General features: G+C 48.6%; 2 protein-coding genes across 4 annotated transcripts in view; one reads left to right on the top strand and one right to left on the bottom strand.

The window, feature by feature from the left end:
- The window catches only part of NLN (neurolysin), a 126725-nt gene extending 118547 nt beyond the window's left edge, over nt 1-8178 (bottom strand). Inside the window, exon 1 of the mRNA XM_073680226.1 lies at nt 8027-8178. The gene's annotated coding sequence lies outside the window, so the exon portion shown is untranslated. The remainder of the gene's footprint in view (nt 1-8026) is intronic.
- Nucleotides 1-16766, top strand: part of SGTB (small glutamine rich tetratricopeptide repeat co-chaperone beta) — a 292085-nt gene that overhangs the window by 231454 nt on the left and 43865 nt on the right. For 2 of the 3 annotated variants that reach the window (XM_073680229.1, XM_073680228.1), the window contains exons 2-3: nt 11493-11624; nt 15408-15511. In XM_073680229.1, coding sequence (XP_073536330.1) covers nt 11525-11624; nt 15408-15511 — 204 coding nt within the window. In that variant the 5' untranslated portion in view covers nt 11493-11524. The remainder of the gene's footprint in view (nt 1-11492; nt 11625-15407; nt 15512-16766) is intronic. The other variant, XM_073680230.1, reaches the window with a different exon arrangement.

The raw sequence follows: 16766 nt of genomic DNA on the forward strand, positions 1-16766 counted from the left end.
TAAGGATGGAGTGTGGAACTGAGCTCAGTAGGCTGCATGCACTACACACATCCCATTTCCGAGGAACAGACCGATGGTACTCCCACTAGAGAAATGTGCAGGTACGACAGTGTCTGTTCCTGGCTGGAGTGGGAGGGGGGTGGAACATCCCAGTAGTGTAGGGGCAGATAGGGGGAGCAGTCTGGGTAGTGCTAGGAGCTCATTGGGTGCTGGTCACCTGAGCTCACACATAGAGGGAGTATATAAGGTGGGCACCATCTTAGGACAGGGTCTTTTGCAGAGTGAGGTCAGTCTGTCAGAGCTGAGTCAGAGAAGCAGAGCAGAGGAGAAGAGCAGCTCCAAGGCCCAGAGAGAGAGAGGAGAAAGAAGGATCCAGAGGGGGAGAAAGAAGGAACTCCAAGAGCCCAAATTAGACCAGAGGGTGAAGAGTTGGCAACAGGGTACCGGATCCCAAGCTGGCAGAGGCTACAGCACACCTTAGCCAGGAACCGGAGGTCGTGGGCAGGACCGATCTGCCACGATCACCCACCAAATCCACCCGGAAGGCAGACCAGGAATAGGGTCAGGGAACCCAGAGTAAAGGGTTTACCACCAAGAGGCCCGAGGGAGCCGGACATAGGTGGATCCCTGGTGGGGAAGGCCAGAGAAGAGGACAGGACAGAAAGGGAGCTCAGGACCACGCTCCAGAACTGCCTGGGGGTTGGCTGAGTCCAGGACCTGGTGGACGCAGCACGGCTCGGGTGGTCACTTAAGGCCAGAGTGACCACAAGAACAACTGCAGTAAGTAAACAAACCCTGAACTGCACAGCCCGACTCTGAGTCTCATTTCAATCCTCGCTGCACCATCACAACCCCCATCCTCTGCAACTGACCCCCTGAGGCTATACCCCTCCCGTTGGGGGTTATACTACCTAAGCTGCACTCACATCATCAGCCTCAGTGGACCCTGCTGCAGCGGCGGCCGTATTGACCGCAAATCAACGGGTGGCGTAGTCGACACAAAAGAACATCTAGTAACATCATAAGGACTGCCACACACTGAGCTTGACACCCTGGGCACGGACCGGGTCACAGCCACTCGGAGACTACAACCCCCATCTGATCCGGCTCCGGGTATCCCCAACAACACTGGCCCAGGGGGCGCGTCAACTTTGGCGTAGTCGGCAGGATCTCGTGCCCGCAACAACCGGGTACTGCGTGCCTGAAGAGAAGTACACCGTTACCTTAAAAAGAAGTCTCCTGCCGGTTCCGGAGGGTCCCCGCCATCGGGCCCCATCACAGGTCGTTTCCCGCCGGTTGTCCGCCATTTGCAGCTTTTTCCCGCCATCCATGGAGTTTCCCGCCACTGGGAGACGATTCCCGCCATTTCCAAAGATTTCCCGCCTTGGAAGAGCGGACGCCATTATGGGCGTGCCAGAGGGTGGCAAGAGGCCACCTCCCATCGTGGGCCAGGTCGAAGAATGGTGCCAAAAGCGGAAACCGCGCCCACCAACAGAGACTGTGATGCTGGAAGTGTCCATCAGCGTAAGAGAACTGCCCCTGGAACTGACAATCACTAAGTTGCCCCGGGACCACCCTCGATGTGGGCGGAGACAGAACAAGAGAACAAAGATGGGTGTCGCTTGGAGCAGTCTGGAGAGAGCGCACCCGGAGACAAGACGTCTGGAGGGAGAGTCAGGCAGCACCGACCCAGTGGTCAGGAGCCTGTTGCAGGTCGCCACTCCAGAAGGCCTGCTGGAGATCCTAACACAGCTCCCCCGAGACCGGGAGTGTGCACGGACCGCGCTGGAGGGCCTCGCACGGAGGATGGCCCGGGTACAGCGAGAGACGTTGGCGGAGTGGAGCCGAGAGATGGCCCAGCAGACCGAGACTCGTCAGCGGAGCACGCCACCCGAGACGAGGAGACAGACCGCCTCTGAGGATGGCGCAGGAGGACTGAAGGCCGGAGACGGCGCCGAGAAGGGAGCCGAACGAATGGAGGCAGGTAAAGGGGACGTCACTACCCCGAGCCGGGAAACCGCGTGCCTGCCCCAGCTCCCCGTCGCAGAGCCCGAAGTACCCCCTGCCGTGCCCGTCGCTGCAACGTCACCGCCGCCGACTAGGCCTCAAACGGAAGACGCGACCCCTGTGACGTCACACGCCTCGACACCGAGCGTGGCCAAGCAGGAAGTACCATCGGCCTGGTCGCAAGGCCTAGTACCCCCGGGCGCCGCAATACCAACAGCGCCCCCTACCTCCGCGGAGCCCCCGGCCTGGTCGCAGGGCCAAGTAACACAGGGCGCCGCCGTTCTTACGGTGCCCTTTACTTTCAAGGTGCCCCAGGCCTGGTCGCAAGGCCTGGTTAACCCGGGCGCCGCTACCACCACAGCGCCCATAGCACCTAAAGTACCGCACCTGGGTGAGGACCTGTTCGCCCAGGATACGTGCCCGGATGGGCAGCCCTTTATATGGCCACCGGAGTTTCACCATCCCCGACTCCGGAAAGAGAGACCCCTAGACGAGCCCCTGATTCCGGCTCCGAAGCCTGTAAAGAGGACCTCGCCCCCGCTGGAGGAGGCACAGTTCGAGTGGGACCCCACTGGAGAAGACCTCATGGGGTTCACTCAGGAGACTCGGGCGGCCGCAGCGGAGCGTGCAGAGTGCTACCGCCAGCAGCTCGAGGTCTTTGAGAGGGAGCGGAGAGAGAGGCGGGTCCGGGAACAACAAGCGCAGATAAGGAGCGCGGAGCAGAAGAGCCGGACCAGGAGGAATCCCCGTGCAGCTCATGGTCCCCATTCCACCGGGACTGTGATAAAATTCAACATGCAGCACGGATGGGGCTTTTTCAGAGACCATCATACCCCCGGCGACGTCTTTGTGACCCGCAGAGACGTAGAAAGCCATCTGCCAGAGGGACACAGAGGTCGTGACCTGTATGTAGGGGACGAGGTCACCTTCACCCGGCACAAGTGTGCCAAAGGACCCTACGCCCTCCATGTGCATCGCCTGACGGAGGAGGAGCTGCGGTGTGAGGAGGAGCAAGAGGACCCGGACGGGTCTGAAGAATCTAAAGAAGGAGCAGGAGGACGCCGTCGTTGAAGTACGGTAGAGGGAGACTGTACATAGTTACCCGTCAGGGTATAAGAACTGTTCTAGTTAAAATATAGTCCCCGTTGGGACCAGCCAATTGAACTGATGCCCGTGTGTCCCTAGTTCCTAATACCTGGCCAAGGACTGAGAGCGGCCATATCCCCTTGTATATAGTTGCGCTTCCTAAAGCGCCCCCTACCGGTTTTATAGGAAACTGTTTTCTTCAAGAGACTGTCGCACTTTACCCGGTCACAAGTTGCACAGTGACCGGAGGAACCAGAAACAAGAATGTTATTTATATGAAAAGTTTATTGCTGATATATATATATGATGTTTTCTATGTTTATGTTTATGAAAAAAATTGTATGTTTTGGATGTTTATATTTTACAGCCCGAGGACGTGCTGTGATTTACCAGGGGGGAATGTAGCACCCTGAGGATTCGGCTGCTACAGGGGTATTGCACCTCAACCCAGAGGTGTGATATTCCACTCCCGGGTAAGGATGGAGTGTGGAACTGAGCTCAGTAGGCTGCATGCACTACACACATCCCATTTCCGAGGAACAGACCGATGGTACTCCCACTAGAGAAATGTGCAGGTACGACAGTGTCTGTTCCTGGCTGGAGTGGGAGGGGGGTGGAACATCCCAGTAGTGTAGGGGCAGATAGGGGGAGCAGTCTGGGTAGTGCTAGGAGCTCATTGGGTGCTGGTCACCTGAGCTCACACATAGAGGGAGTATATAAGGTGGGCACCATCTTAGGACAGGGTCTTTTGCAGAGTGAGGTCAGTCTGTCAGAGCTGAGTCAGAGAAGCAGAGCAGAGGAGAAGAGCAGCTCCAAGGCCCAGAGAGAGAGAGGAGAAAGAAGGATCCAGAGGGGGAGAAAGAAGGAACTCCAAGAGCCCAAATTAGACCAGAGGGTGAAGAGTTGGCAACAGGGTTCCGGATCCCAAGCTGGCAGAGGCTACAGCACACCTTAGCCAGGAACCGGAGGTCGTGGGCAGGACCGATCTGCCACGATCACCCACCAAATCCACCCAGAAGGCAGACCAGGAATAGGGTCAGGGAACCCAGAGTAAAGGGTTTACCACCAAGAGGCCCGAGGGAGCCGGACATAGGTGGATCCCTGGTGGGGAAGGCCAGAGAAGAGGACAGGACAGAAAGGGAGCTCAGGACCACGCTCCAGAACTGCCTGGGGGTTGGCTGAGTCCAGGACCTGGTGGACGCAGCATGGCTCGGGTGGTCACTTAAGGCCAGAGTGACCACAAGAACAACTGCAGTAAGTAAACAAACCCTGAACTGCACAGCCCGACTCTGAGTCTCATTTCAATCCTCGCTGCACCATCACAACCCCCATCCTCTGCAACTGACCCCCTGAGGCTATACCCCTCCCGTTGGGGGTTATACTACCTAAGCTGCACTCACATCATCAGCCTCAGTGGACCTTGCTGCAGCGGCGGCCGTATTGACCGCAAATCAACGGGTGGCGTAGTCGACACAAAAGAACATCTAGTAACATCATAAGGACTGCCACACACTGAGCTTGACACCCTGGGCACGGACCGGGTCACAGCCACTCGGAGACTACAACCCCCATCTGATCCGGCTCCGGGTATCCCCAACAACACTGGCCCAGGGGGCGCGTCAGATGCAGGGGGACAGCTCTCATATTCATTCTCAGGATTAGTGAGGATCAGAGGTCAAACAACCACCAATCATAAAATTATGGAATATCCTACTTAACAAGCCATCTAATTCTGGGAAACTTTATTGAAGGGCAAAGGTGTAATTATAGTGGGTGCAAGAGTTGCAGTCACACCTGAGCTTATATGAGAAGATCCATGCTATTAAATACCCTCAGTAGTTGGGAACCTATTGGAGATCTTCCACTGGAGCCCACTTTCTTCAAGTTACACCTCTGTTAAAGGGGTTGTCCAAGATGATAAAAAATTTGAGTACTTATGGCTACAATACATTTACAATAGTTAAAGGGAACCTGACAGGTCCCCCATCCCATGCCCCCCAAATCACCAGTATTTCTCTATTCCTATCCAGCTTTACAAGCCCTTTAAAGTGGTACACATTAAGAGATCTTTAGAAAAAGTATTTCTAAATTCTGTTTTTAATAGGCCAATCACTTTTTAACCAGTCAATGGGGCATTCGTTTCCCTAGACTAGTCGTTCCACTCATCATGGACGTGACAACATGATTAGCAAGAGCCGGTGTCATCGACAGCTCTCTGCAAAAGTCATGCATGCGCGTCACTTTCTTTCATTTATGTCATTGCGCCTCTGAAGCAGGGTATAAGCTGAGCATGTCCGGAAGCAAAGAAGAAGCCTGACATCAACTGAGGAGCAGAATTCTGATCAAGCGTCTTCTTTGCTTCCGGAAATGCGGAGTGCGCCACATCAGTTGATTAAAAACAGTGGCTCTTAGATGACTGTACTTTTTGGACAATATTACTAAAACATTTACATATTTACATATCTACTCTGCAGAACCCCCTCCTAAATGAATCGGAGAGTCTCATGATTGGCTTTTACTACATTCACTGTCTATTGAACTGTCGAAGGAAGCAGAGTAAAGTGCTCAGCTACTTCCGGCACTCCCATAGACAATGAATGGAACAGTGCTCGAGAAAGTGTACCTTCAATTATTTAAAGATGGGATTTCAGAGCCCTATGTTCATGAATCCAGAGCTTGGCTATGGATAAGGGATATCTGGTTACTTTAACCCTTTAATACGACAGCATACATCAAATTGTGGCAACATTTAGGCACACAAAGTAAGATGTCTAAATACTGGGTAGCATTAGTAAATCTGCCCCACTATTATTTGGTTAATTTTGACTTGCTTGATGTGGCCAATTATGATTTGTGAAGGAAACAACTCCCTCTAAAGATAACTTCCCTTGCACTTAGCTGATGGCCGAAGGTCCAGCTCCTGGAACTCTTGCCAATTATCTGTTATTATGGGGGAAACCACTGCTGACATGTAAATCCCCTGCAAAAAAATGGAACATTACATGGCAGTCAATCAAATGTATGATGCCCATCCTATAAGCAGATGGTTCATGTCTGTCAGGCCAGAAACCACTTTTACTGACCAAACTATCTGATAGAGGAGGGCTTTTATATACCATACACTAAGGTGAGTATAATAAAGGGGTTGGCCGGTCCAAAATGAAAGACTGCAGACTTATCATTTTGGACAGGACAACCCCTTTAATGTCTAATAAATGGGGGGAAAAACCTGTTCAGGCTGGAAGTGACTGTGCATGGTGGTGTAATTACCATACAGGACAAGCACATGACTGCAATAAGGCAACCACTAGGTGGCGCTAACTGTGTACAGATTTATTCAGCTTCCCTGTGCAGTTAGCTCCCCCTAGTGGTGGCTATGTGCAGAAAAAATGTGGCTCTCTTTTACAAATACAATATCAAATTAATCAGCACAGAAGTTTGGAGTTAAAAACAGACGGTAAAATCATTAATTATAACAGGCGTTATATGTTTGGCTGAGCTGTCACTGGGGAGTAGTGCCCATTCTGGGGGGATTTTTATAGGTCCCCCCTATAATTTCTGTGTGCACCCCTGACTGAGCTTAAATTGTTAAAAAGGCACTTTGTATATAACTACAGTGATTCTTACATCCCAGCAAATTGTGGTGATTGTGTAGTTGTATGCTAGTAGTCAAATAAATAGCAGTGATTGATCCCGGCCTGGCACGGTGATACCATAGTCTCCAGGGAAGCTTTTCTGCTGTCTCCATAACAGGGTTTACTAATTGACTCCTTTCCTGAACATTATACAGATGCAGCTCCAGGGTCCTCTTCTCATCACTTCATCTCACTCTTGGACACAGTCCTCTCTCACTTCTCCATCACTCTCTCCATTAGGGAATTATATTTCATTTAGTCAGTTCTGAGTCTGTGCTCTTACAACATTATGGATTGAATGAGGCTAGAAAAAAAGACTATAATTTCGGGTGGAGGGGACCTTAGACAGTCTTTAATGAATACAAATGACGTTAAAAAAAGTATAAAGTATGAAGCCAGGTAACGTATCAGAGGCAGATTAGTTTATGCGATTGCCATCTTGGCATTAAAAGAACTTTTGCTCTATAGAGCTTCATTTTTTTTGTCAAATGGCAAAAATAAGAACAGTTGTGCAAAATAAATCCAAGGCCGTCTGGCCACCATCTGAACATTACTCAGGTTTTACTCACCTAACAGCCTCTGTTCCTATTGCTAAGCAAGCATAGTCCATACTAATCCATGATGGTGGTGGTTGTGACGTTAATGGCGGCTCCCACAAACCTTGTCCTTTCCCAGACTGGAAGCTATGATGTGAGTGCCATGATGGGATCTCACCGTTTAAAATGAGCCTTGTCAGCCTGCTCCTACAGAGCTTAATTTGTAATTGCCAACTTTTAACAATGTCCATCTAGGTGTAAGATGGCATCATTTATTTCCTTACCCCCATGCACCCTTTCCAGGATATGCCTTTGCACATACATGTTCGCCCCTCCCAAAGCCATTTTAGGAACCTTCAGTGGTGCCTGGGAGATATAACAAATTCTTCGGGAGACTAGTAGGTCTCCCCTTTCTCTGCTTCCGGAGCATTTGGGAAAGTTGACAAGTATGACCTAATTTGCCATCTCCAGACAAGGATAGTTGGAATGGAACTTCATACTTTTCAACCCCAACTCCACCAGGCCATTTTCTGGATTTTGAACACAGCTCAATGAAGAAAAATACATTTTTTCTCCGGTGCTTGCATCACCACATGTACTCTACGGTATCACACACTGACGCAATTCTCTCACATTCCAGGACTCAGTGAGGTGCATACTCACTCCCGTTAATTTCTGAGGGTCTCAATCAACTCAGGATTACTCACTCCACCACCCCCCACCTGTCTGAAGGAGGTCGATTCCTCGGTTCCTGTCTCTTACCATCTCTAGGTCGACCATCTGAATCTCCTTGAGGCCCACCGTCGCCTAACTCCTAGCTGCCAGACCTTGACTCTCAGCATAGATGTGTCGTTCTTCACTACGTGAATAACACTGTCTCAGATATGCTCACCCGGACTTTGAACTGTTACAGTTACTTCAGGAAGCATGCATTCACCCTTCTACCCTGGTTCCTATCACTTTCTCGCAAGACACTCTCTATCAAGCCTGTCTCTTCCTCCTCTCCTTTTTATTCATATGATCTCCTCCACCCAAGGTAATATTGCTGCAGCACACAGTTCAAGATGTTTTCACTGCTTTTCTGCTAGTTGCTTCTCAGTAACAAGGCTCTTGCTCACTACACAGACCCTCTGCAACTGACACAGGCCCCCTGCAAATGACACAGGCCCTCTTCTGCAACTGACACAGGCCCTCTGCAACTGACACAGGCCCTCTGCAACTGACACTGGCCCTCTGCAACTGACACTGGCCCTCTGCAACTGACACTGGCCCACTGCTGCAACAGACGCTGGCCCTCTGCAACTGACACAGATCTGCTGCAACTGACACTGGCCCCCTGCAACTGACACTGGCCCCCTGCAACTGACACTGGCCCCCTGCAACTGACACTGGCCCCTTGCACCTGACACTGGCCCCCTGCAACTGACACTGCCCTCTGCAACTGACACTGGCCCTCAACAACTGACACTGGCTCACTGCTGCAACTGACTCTGGCCCTCTGCAACTGACACAGGTCTTCTGCTGCAACTGGCACTGGCCCCCTGCAACTGGCACTGGCCCCCTGCAACTGGCACTGGCCCCCTGCAACTGACACTGCCCCCCTGCAACTGACACTGCCCCCCTGCAACTGACACTGGCCCTCTGCAACTGACACTGGCCCTCTGCAACTGACACTGGCTCACTGCTGCAACTGACGCTGGCCCTCTGCAACTGACGCTGGCCCTCTGCAACTGACGCTGGCCCTCTGCAACTGACACTGGCCCTCTGCAACTGACACTGGCCCTCTGCAACTGACACTGGCTCACTGCTGCAACTGACGCTGGCCCTCTGCAACTGACACTGGCCCTCTGTGACTGACATAGAAAGGAGGAAAATGAGCTCCTAAAGAAATAACCTCTGACTATCACTCACACTCTGTGCTTAGCCTGTCTCAGTGGTTTGGAAAACAGACAGACTTGAATAACTCCTTAACTGCTGCGATATTAGCATGACAGCATTTCCCACAGGCACAGGCAGAATGCATTGCTGGAAATTAATAGACAATTAAAACACAAACAAGTGCAATGAACATAATTCCATGTGAGTGGTGGAAACACACAAACCTCACAGGTTATCATTTTCCTCTGGCAGTGCTGTGGCCTAGCAATAAAATACAATGGAATATACACACATACAGTGGAAAAGGACAATGCAAACTCATAGGAGCAACATGCCCAACATAATAATTACAGTGTAACTGGAAGGAGGCTACCCACAGTCCACCTAAGGGTGCTTTCACATTTCTATTATGTCTGAGTTTTCCACCTCCAGTAGATGTAAAGTCCCGAAAAATGATACACTTCAGAGCGCACGTTCGCTCTATGGACCCGTCGGCACATACGTCCGAATCTCATTTTGTGGGGGGTTCGGACTTATGCCCCAATGGGGCCACCGAGTGTATCCCTAAACGCAATGTGAAAGCACCCTTACATGTATATGTGTCACCCCAGGTCTGGATGCCACAAATATTAAAGGCTGTGTCTGAGAGCAGGAGGGAGGTTCCCTGGTTAGGGACCATTAGCATGCAGCACCTCCTGTCCCAGGGCAGTAGGGGGAGCTGGTTGCCCCTATAAAAGCTGGAACTGGGGCAGGGTTAGAGAGACCAGAACCCATTTCTGAAGTGACCAGAAGGGTTCTCAGAGGAAGGGACAGGTCAGCAGCAGCTGAGGAGTCCATGGGGCAAAGGAGAAACTGCAAGCCAGGGACAGAGGCGACGAGAGCCGGTCCTGGCTGAGAGAACGAATCTAACCGGACATTGGGGTCCGAGGCTGCCCGGGTTATCAAGCCCAGCAGCAGAGAACTAACCCGTGAGGGATTTCAGGTCCCTTGGCCTAAGAAGCCTGGAGGCTCCGCCACACAGAGGGACCAGTACAGCAAAGAGAAAGCAAAAGGTACACAAGGCCCGAGTCGCAAGCCATACAGGCGAGAAGTACACGGCCAGCTCAGGGACGTGGGCTATTACACCACGAAGAGGGGGATAGTCAGAAAGAGCATAGAGAGAACGGTAGGCCTACACACTCACCCTGACCAGTGGGGCTCGCCTGAATGCTCTCAGACACCCAGGCCCATTCCTAACCGGTACTACTGTTGGGTCATTAATAATTCCTACAATAAAGACCCTGGACTGTTTGAAGCGGACTCTGAACTCTTACTATTGTGGCCTGCATTATCACCCCCCGCATCCACCTACACTGCCCTGAGGCTACACTCTTCCCGTGGGGAGTTATCCTACCCCTGTGCTGCACACCAACAACAGCCTCAGCGGTCTGCCTCGCAGCGGCGGTTATCCCTGACCGCAAGCCACAGGTGGCGTAGTCGGACATTTAAAGCACTGATTGATGGGCTGCCACAATTTGGTCTGACCACCCTGAGCCACGGGATCGTGTTGCCACTACTACCCCCAGCATCGTACAGAAGCCCGGTTCCGGGTACCCCACGGCCCAGGGGGTGAGTCATATATAGTGAAACCTCATTGAGATGGACACCCAGAATTGCATTAAAAAGGGGTCTTCTAAAGGAGTGCTCTTCTTAAAGACAACATGACCAAGTTGTCAACACTTGCATATTATATGGTGGAACTGAATGGGAAATCTAGCCTGGATTAGGGGCGGAGGTGGACATATCATTGGTGCAACCTGTGCAGCCAGACAGGGGCCCAAGAGTTAAGGGAACCCATTTTCACCCCAGATCAGTTGGAATTGTGCCCTAAGAACTGGACTGCAAAGGGCCCAGATATTGTTCTTGCACAGGGGCACTCTTCTGTCTGTGTCTACCAGTGATAAGGGGGTGGTCTGATCAAAGATGCTGATGTAAAAAATAGAATTTTTTTTTAGCCTACAGTGAAATTGTATGTTATTACCTTTTTATCTAGTAGGGGGAAGGGCCATTGAAAGAATATTAGGTTCTCCCCGAGCCAAGTGCCTTATCCCTCTTTTCTCTGATGTGTGTAGGGGTCTTCAGCTCTGTGCACACTGCTTCAGAACTCTACAATTAGGGTTGACTCCGGGAAAAGCCGGAAACAGATCTATGTAACTAGTGTGAATTTGTGGTTTCCATTTCCATAGATAAATCCCAGATCCCAATTTCTCTGTATATCACTTTCAGAGAGCGATTGATTTACAATACACTGGTGCACGGTTTTTATATTTCATTACACTGATTCTGCTACTAAATCCTGTGCTTGTTCTAGTGATTTAGGTGTTGTTGGTCAGCTGAACAAATATGTCATCTATCAAGCATCTGGTGTACGCTGTCATCCAGTTCTTAAGGGAGCAGAGTCAGCGGGAAGTTTACACGTCAGATGAGCAAGAGAGTTTGGAAGGTAAATAATTAACATGGTCATTATTCGAGGCATGCAAAAAGTCATAAAGCTAAAGGGCTATGCAAGTACTTTATGTTAATGGATTTCCTGAAAGGTTCATCCATTAATCAGCACAACCGTATGTTTACAACCACACTGCTGTGTAGTAAGACTTTACATATGGACATGGGAAGGTGCGTTCCATGGGACCCAGCCATACAGAGCAATAATATATCTGATTTATTGCATCATAAACCTTGCTGTATTCACTGCACCCACGTGTGATATAATCCAAAAAATAGAAGAATACCAGCATCCCAGTTCAACCGTGTGTTTCAGATGTTCAGCCTCACTGTTAGCCAGTGTCAGACTGGGGTGCCAAGGCCCCACCAGTAACCAGCCCCAGCGCCCCACTTTTCAGCTACTTGCAAATGTGAAATTATCCTCAATCACAAATGTACAGTACAGACCAAAAGTTTGGACACACCTTTTCATTTAAAGATTTTTCAGTATTTTCATGACTATGAAAATTGTACATTCACACTGAAGGCATCAAAACTATGAATTAACACATGTGGAATTATATACTTAACAAAAAAGTGTGAAACAACTGAAAATATGTCTTATATTCTAGGTTCTTCAAAGTAGCCACCTTTTGCTTTGATGACTGCTTTGCACACTCTTGGCATTCTCTTGATGAGCTTCAAGAGGTAGTCACCGGAAATGGTCTTCCAACAATCTTGAAGGAGTTCCCAGAGATGCTTTGCACTTTTTGGACCTTTTGCCTTCACTCTGCGGTCCAGCTCACCCCAAACCATCTCGATTGGGTTCACGTCTGGTGACTGTGGAGGCCAGGTCATCTGGCGTAGCACCCCATCACTCTCCTTATTGGTCAAATAGCCCTTACACAGCCTGGAGGTGTGTATGTGGTCATTGTCCTGTTGAAAACTAAAAGATGGTCGAACTAAACGCAAACCGGATGGAATAGCATGCCGCTGCAAGATGCTGTGGTAGCCATGCTGGTTCAGTATGCCTTCAATTTTGAATAAATGCCCAACAGTGTCACCAGCAAAACACCCCCACACCATCACACCTCCTCCTCCATGCTTCACGGTGGGAACCAGGCATGTAGAGTCCATCCGTTCACCTTTTCTGTGTCGCACAAAGACACGGTGGTTGGAACCAAAGATCTCAAATTTGGACTCATCAGACCAAACCACGGATTTCCACTGGTCTCATGTCCATTCCTTGTGTTCTTTAGCCCAAACAAGTCTCTTCTGCTTGTTGCCTGTCCTTAGCAGTGGTTTCCTAGCAGCTATTTTACCATGAAGGCCTGCTGCACAAAGTCTCCTCTTAACAGTTGTTGTAGAGATGTGTCTGCTGCTAGAACTCTGTGTGGCATTGACCTGGTCTCTAATCTGAGCTGCTGTTAACCTGCAATTTCTGAGGCTGGTGACTCGGATAAACTTATCCTCAGAAGCAGAGGTGACTCTTGGTCTTCCTTTCCTGGGGCGGTCCTCATGTGAGCCAGTTTCTTTGTAGCGCTTGATGGTTTTTGCAACTGCACTTGGGGACACTTTCAAAGTTTGCCCAATTTTTCGGACTGACTGACCTCCATTTCTTAAAGTAATGATGGCCACTCGTTTTTCTTTACTTAGCTGCTTTTTTCTTGCCATAATACAAATTCTAACAGTCTATTCAGTAGGACTATCAGCTGTGTATCCACCAGACTTCTGCACAACACAACTGATGGTCCCAACCCCATTTATAAGGCAAGAAATCCCACTTATTAGACCTGACAGGGCACACCTGTGAAGTGAAAACCATTTCCGGTGACTACCTCTTGAAGCTCATCAAGAGAATGTCAAGAGTGTGCAAAGCAATCATCAAAGCAAAAGGTGGCTACTTTGAAGAACCAAGAATATAAGACATATTTTCAGTTGTTTCACACTTTTTTGTTAAGTATATAATTCCACATGTGTTAATTCATAGTTTTGATGCCTTCAGTGTGAATGCACAATTTTCATAGTCATGAAAATACAGAAAAATCTTTAAATGAGAAGGTGTGTCCAAACTTTTGGTCTGTACTGTATATAGCAATGAACTGAGCAGATTGCTAAATGAATAACATGCTGAATTTGCCTGTACATAGTGATTCATGTATATTGTGCCAAGCACTGCTCATATAGGAAGGTGGTGGCCCACTCCTGCACAGGGGCCCACCGGAGGATTCTCCTGTTCTCCTGTGGGCCAGTCCAAGCCTGCTGCTAGCAAATCAAACCTAGACCTACTGATGTAATCTCAGATGGGCCAGATTAGCCTTATATATGGAGAACATAAATGCTCTTTAAAAGGTGCCTGAAGTTTTGAAGTTAACCCCAATCCACAGGACAGGTATAAACCTCCTGATCGCTGTGGGTTTGACTGCTGGGGCCCGCACCGATCCCAAAATCAGGCTCTGCAGTGCTTCATCTAAATGGAATGGAAGTCAGGCATTCATTATAAACAGTACATGAAAGAGATCCGAGTACATCACTCACCTATCTCCACCAGTCCTATAGAAAATGAAAAGGGCAGATGTGCACGTTTGACACCTGCTCAATTCTGATGGAACTCTTCAGAGCCGCGTTTTCAAAATCAGTGGGATCCCAGATGTCAGACCCCTAGTGATCAATGAGTTATCCCCCATTTGATTATATAGTATTTGGTGTGATCTTCACTCCAAATACTATATAATAATGTAATGTGACAAGAAAACACTGCCTATCTATTGAAGGAACTCATCTACTACCCGCAATATTAATATGGGCAACGGCATACAGGGGTGATTTCATAGCAATGATCCAAATGGATGCCATCCAGGAGAAAAGGACCTTTGCTTTTCCCTCATGATCCCTGGGTAAAATCCCCACCCACTTGAATGTAACCAGGACTAGGCCCCCTTCTCCATGGGCCTTATAACAGCCAGGTAGGTTCCCTGTATAGCACATTTGCTATTTAGTGCAGATAATGTGAGTTTATCAGAAAATAAATAATACAATATATATAAATAATTACTCTACCTACCCTTACAGCTGCCTCTGAGGAGGCGCCTGAGTATTGTTCTCTATGTACAGAGATTGTAAACTATGTGATCCCTTTTAATCACCCACTCCCATGATTAGCTGTTGTAAGCCTACACACATGCATATGCAGGCTCGGACTGGCTCACAGGGGAATTGGTGAATCCTCCGGTAGGCCCCTATACAGGCTCGGACTGTCCCACAGGGGAATTGGTGAATCCTCCGGTAGGTCCCTATGCAGGCTCGGACTGGCCCACAGGGGAATTGGTGAATCCTCCGGTAGGCACCTATGCAGGCTCGGACTGGCCCACAGGGGAATTGGTGAATCCTCCGATAGGCCACTATGCAGGCATGGACTGGCCCACAGGGGAACATGTGAATCCTCTGTTAGGCCCCTGTGCAGGAGCGGGCCACCCACACCCTATATATGAGTAGTAGTTGACACAATACACTTGATTCCCTGTGTAAAGACAAGAGCAGCTACTCATTAATTTATTATTATAGAGAAGGGTACACTTGTAAATAAGGGTGATCTAATATTAGCTTGCAACTGAAAAGTGGTCCCCAGAGTCAATGTTATTGGTGGGCCAGTGGCAATCCAGTCCAACACTATGTATATGATCCAGGCTAGGAGAAATATCATAGATTCCCAGCACATGATGTTATACAGTGGGTCTTCAGTACAATTCTGGTATATAAACAAGGAACATTTTTATTTAATAATCCCATCTTTCTTGTTTAGTGGCAATACAATGTTTGGAGACCGTCTTCAAAATCAGCTCTGAAGATGTTCAGCTTGCAGCACCTGTCACCTTGGAGGAAGCATTCTCACAAACACACTTGAAGGTAATTTACCATAGATATATATACATTAGGCCCTGATTCATTTTGTTCACCAGTTGTAATGAAGTAGCGTAAGATGCGCCAAAATCATTAAGAAGTGTGCATCTCTTTAATGAATTTGGTGCATGTTTCAACTGTTGTGCATCTCCCACGATCCAGGCAGGAAATGGTGCAAGTTTCTTTTGAATGTTATTTATTTTATTTATTTTTACTCACTTATATAGCGCCATTAATTCCATGGCGCTTTCCAGACATTATAATCAATGTCCCCATTGGGGCTCACAAAATGTACATTCTGATGAATTTGTCTCAGGCTTAGTCACTCCCCATCTCTTTTGAGGTTCACACTATTCAAAAAGTAGGCAGGGTTGGCCATGACTGGTGTAAAAATGTCAAAAGTCACAACATTTTGCAACAAACTGTTTAATGAATCGGTCCGTTAGTGTTTGTGAATTTTACGCACATACTGTATTCTAACTCAATGTTGGTGTGCAATGAAGTTACCTTGGGGAGGGACTTGTTACCAGCTGTGCCCTGCGCTGCAGCATCGCTCCATTCACTTGAGCTTGAATGAATTAGCACATTTTGCTTAGTAGACTACATATTGATTATCTTGCATCCTCATTTGCACTACATTCATACCCGGAGCTGCAGTCAGAAATATACTGATTGGTCCTGTGCTGACAGGCACATCCTTCAGCTGTAATTTCATTAAGATTTTTTTCCGCATTACATTATAGACGTCTTCATTTAAATCTGATGTGTTATTGAATTTGCCAAGAATTTTACACAGTCTCCAATGTCAATGTAAAAGGAAACTGCATTCCTGACCTGGACCCAGGGCCGGCCCGAACGTATAGGCGAACTAGGCGGCCACCTAGGGCGCCGACCCTAAGGGGGTGCCAGAGAAAAAATAGAAAAAATTCTAAAAAATCTTTTCAAAAGGCAAAAAGTTTTAGGGATGGAAAGAAAAGTGTACATAATTTTTTTTACCATAAATTTAAAAGAAAAACCGTTGAGCTTCAATTTACGCACGGAAAGGAGGCGCTAAACTACGGACGTGAGTCGTTTGCATCGTCTGCTGACAGGTGTTTGATCCCGCGCGTTTATTTTGCTCCTAAGTTTTTAAATGTTGGCAAAGCAAAGCAAACAACCAAAAATGCACACACTACACTAAGGGGGCGCCCGAGAGAAAAAAGTATGTATACTTAAAAGGTAGGTGTACCATATGGCCTATTTATACGTAGTTTGGACTTTA

This window comes from Phyllobates terribilis, unplaced genomic scaffold (genome assembly GCF_046119375.1).
Source record: "Phyllobates terribilis strain yellow unplaced genomic scaffold, ASM4611937v1 Scaffold_1__5_contigs__length_1240528914, whole genome shotgun sequence".
Classification (NCBI taxonomy): Eukaryota; Metazoa; Chordata; class Amphibia; order Anura; family Dendrobatidae; genus Phyllobates; species Phyllobates terribilis.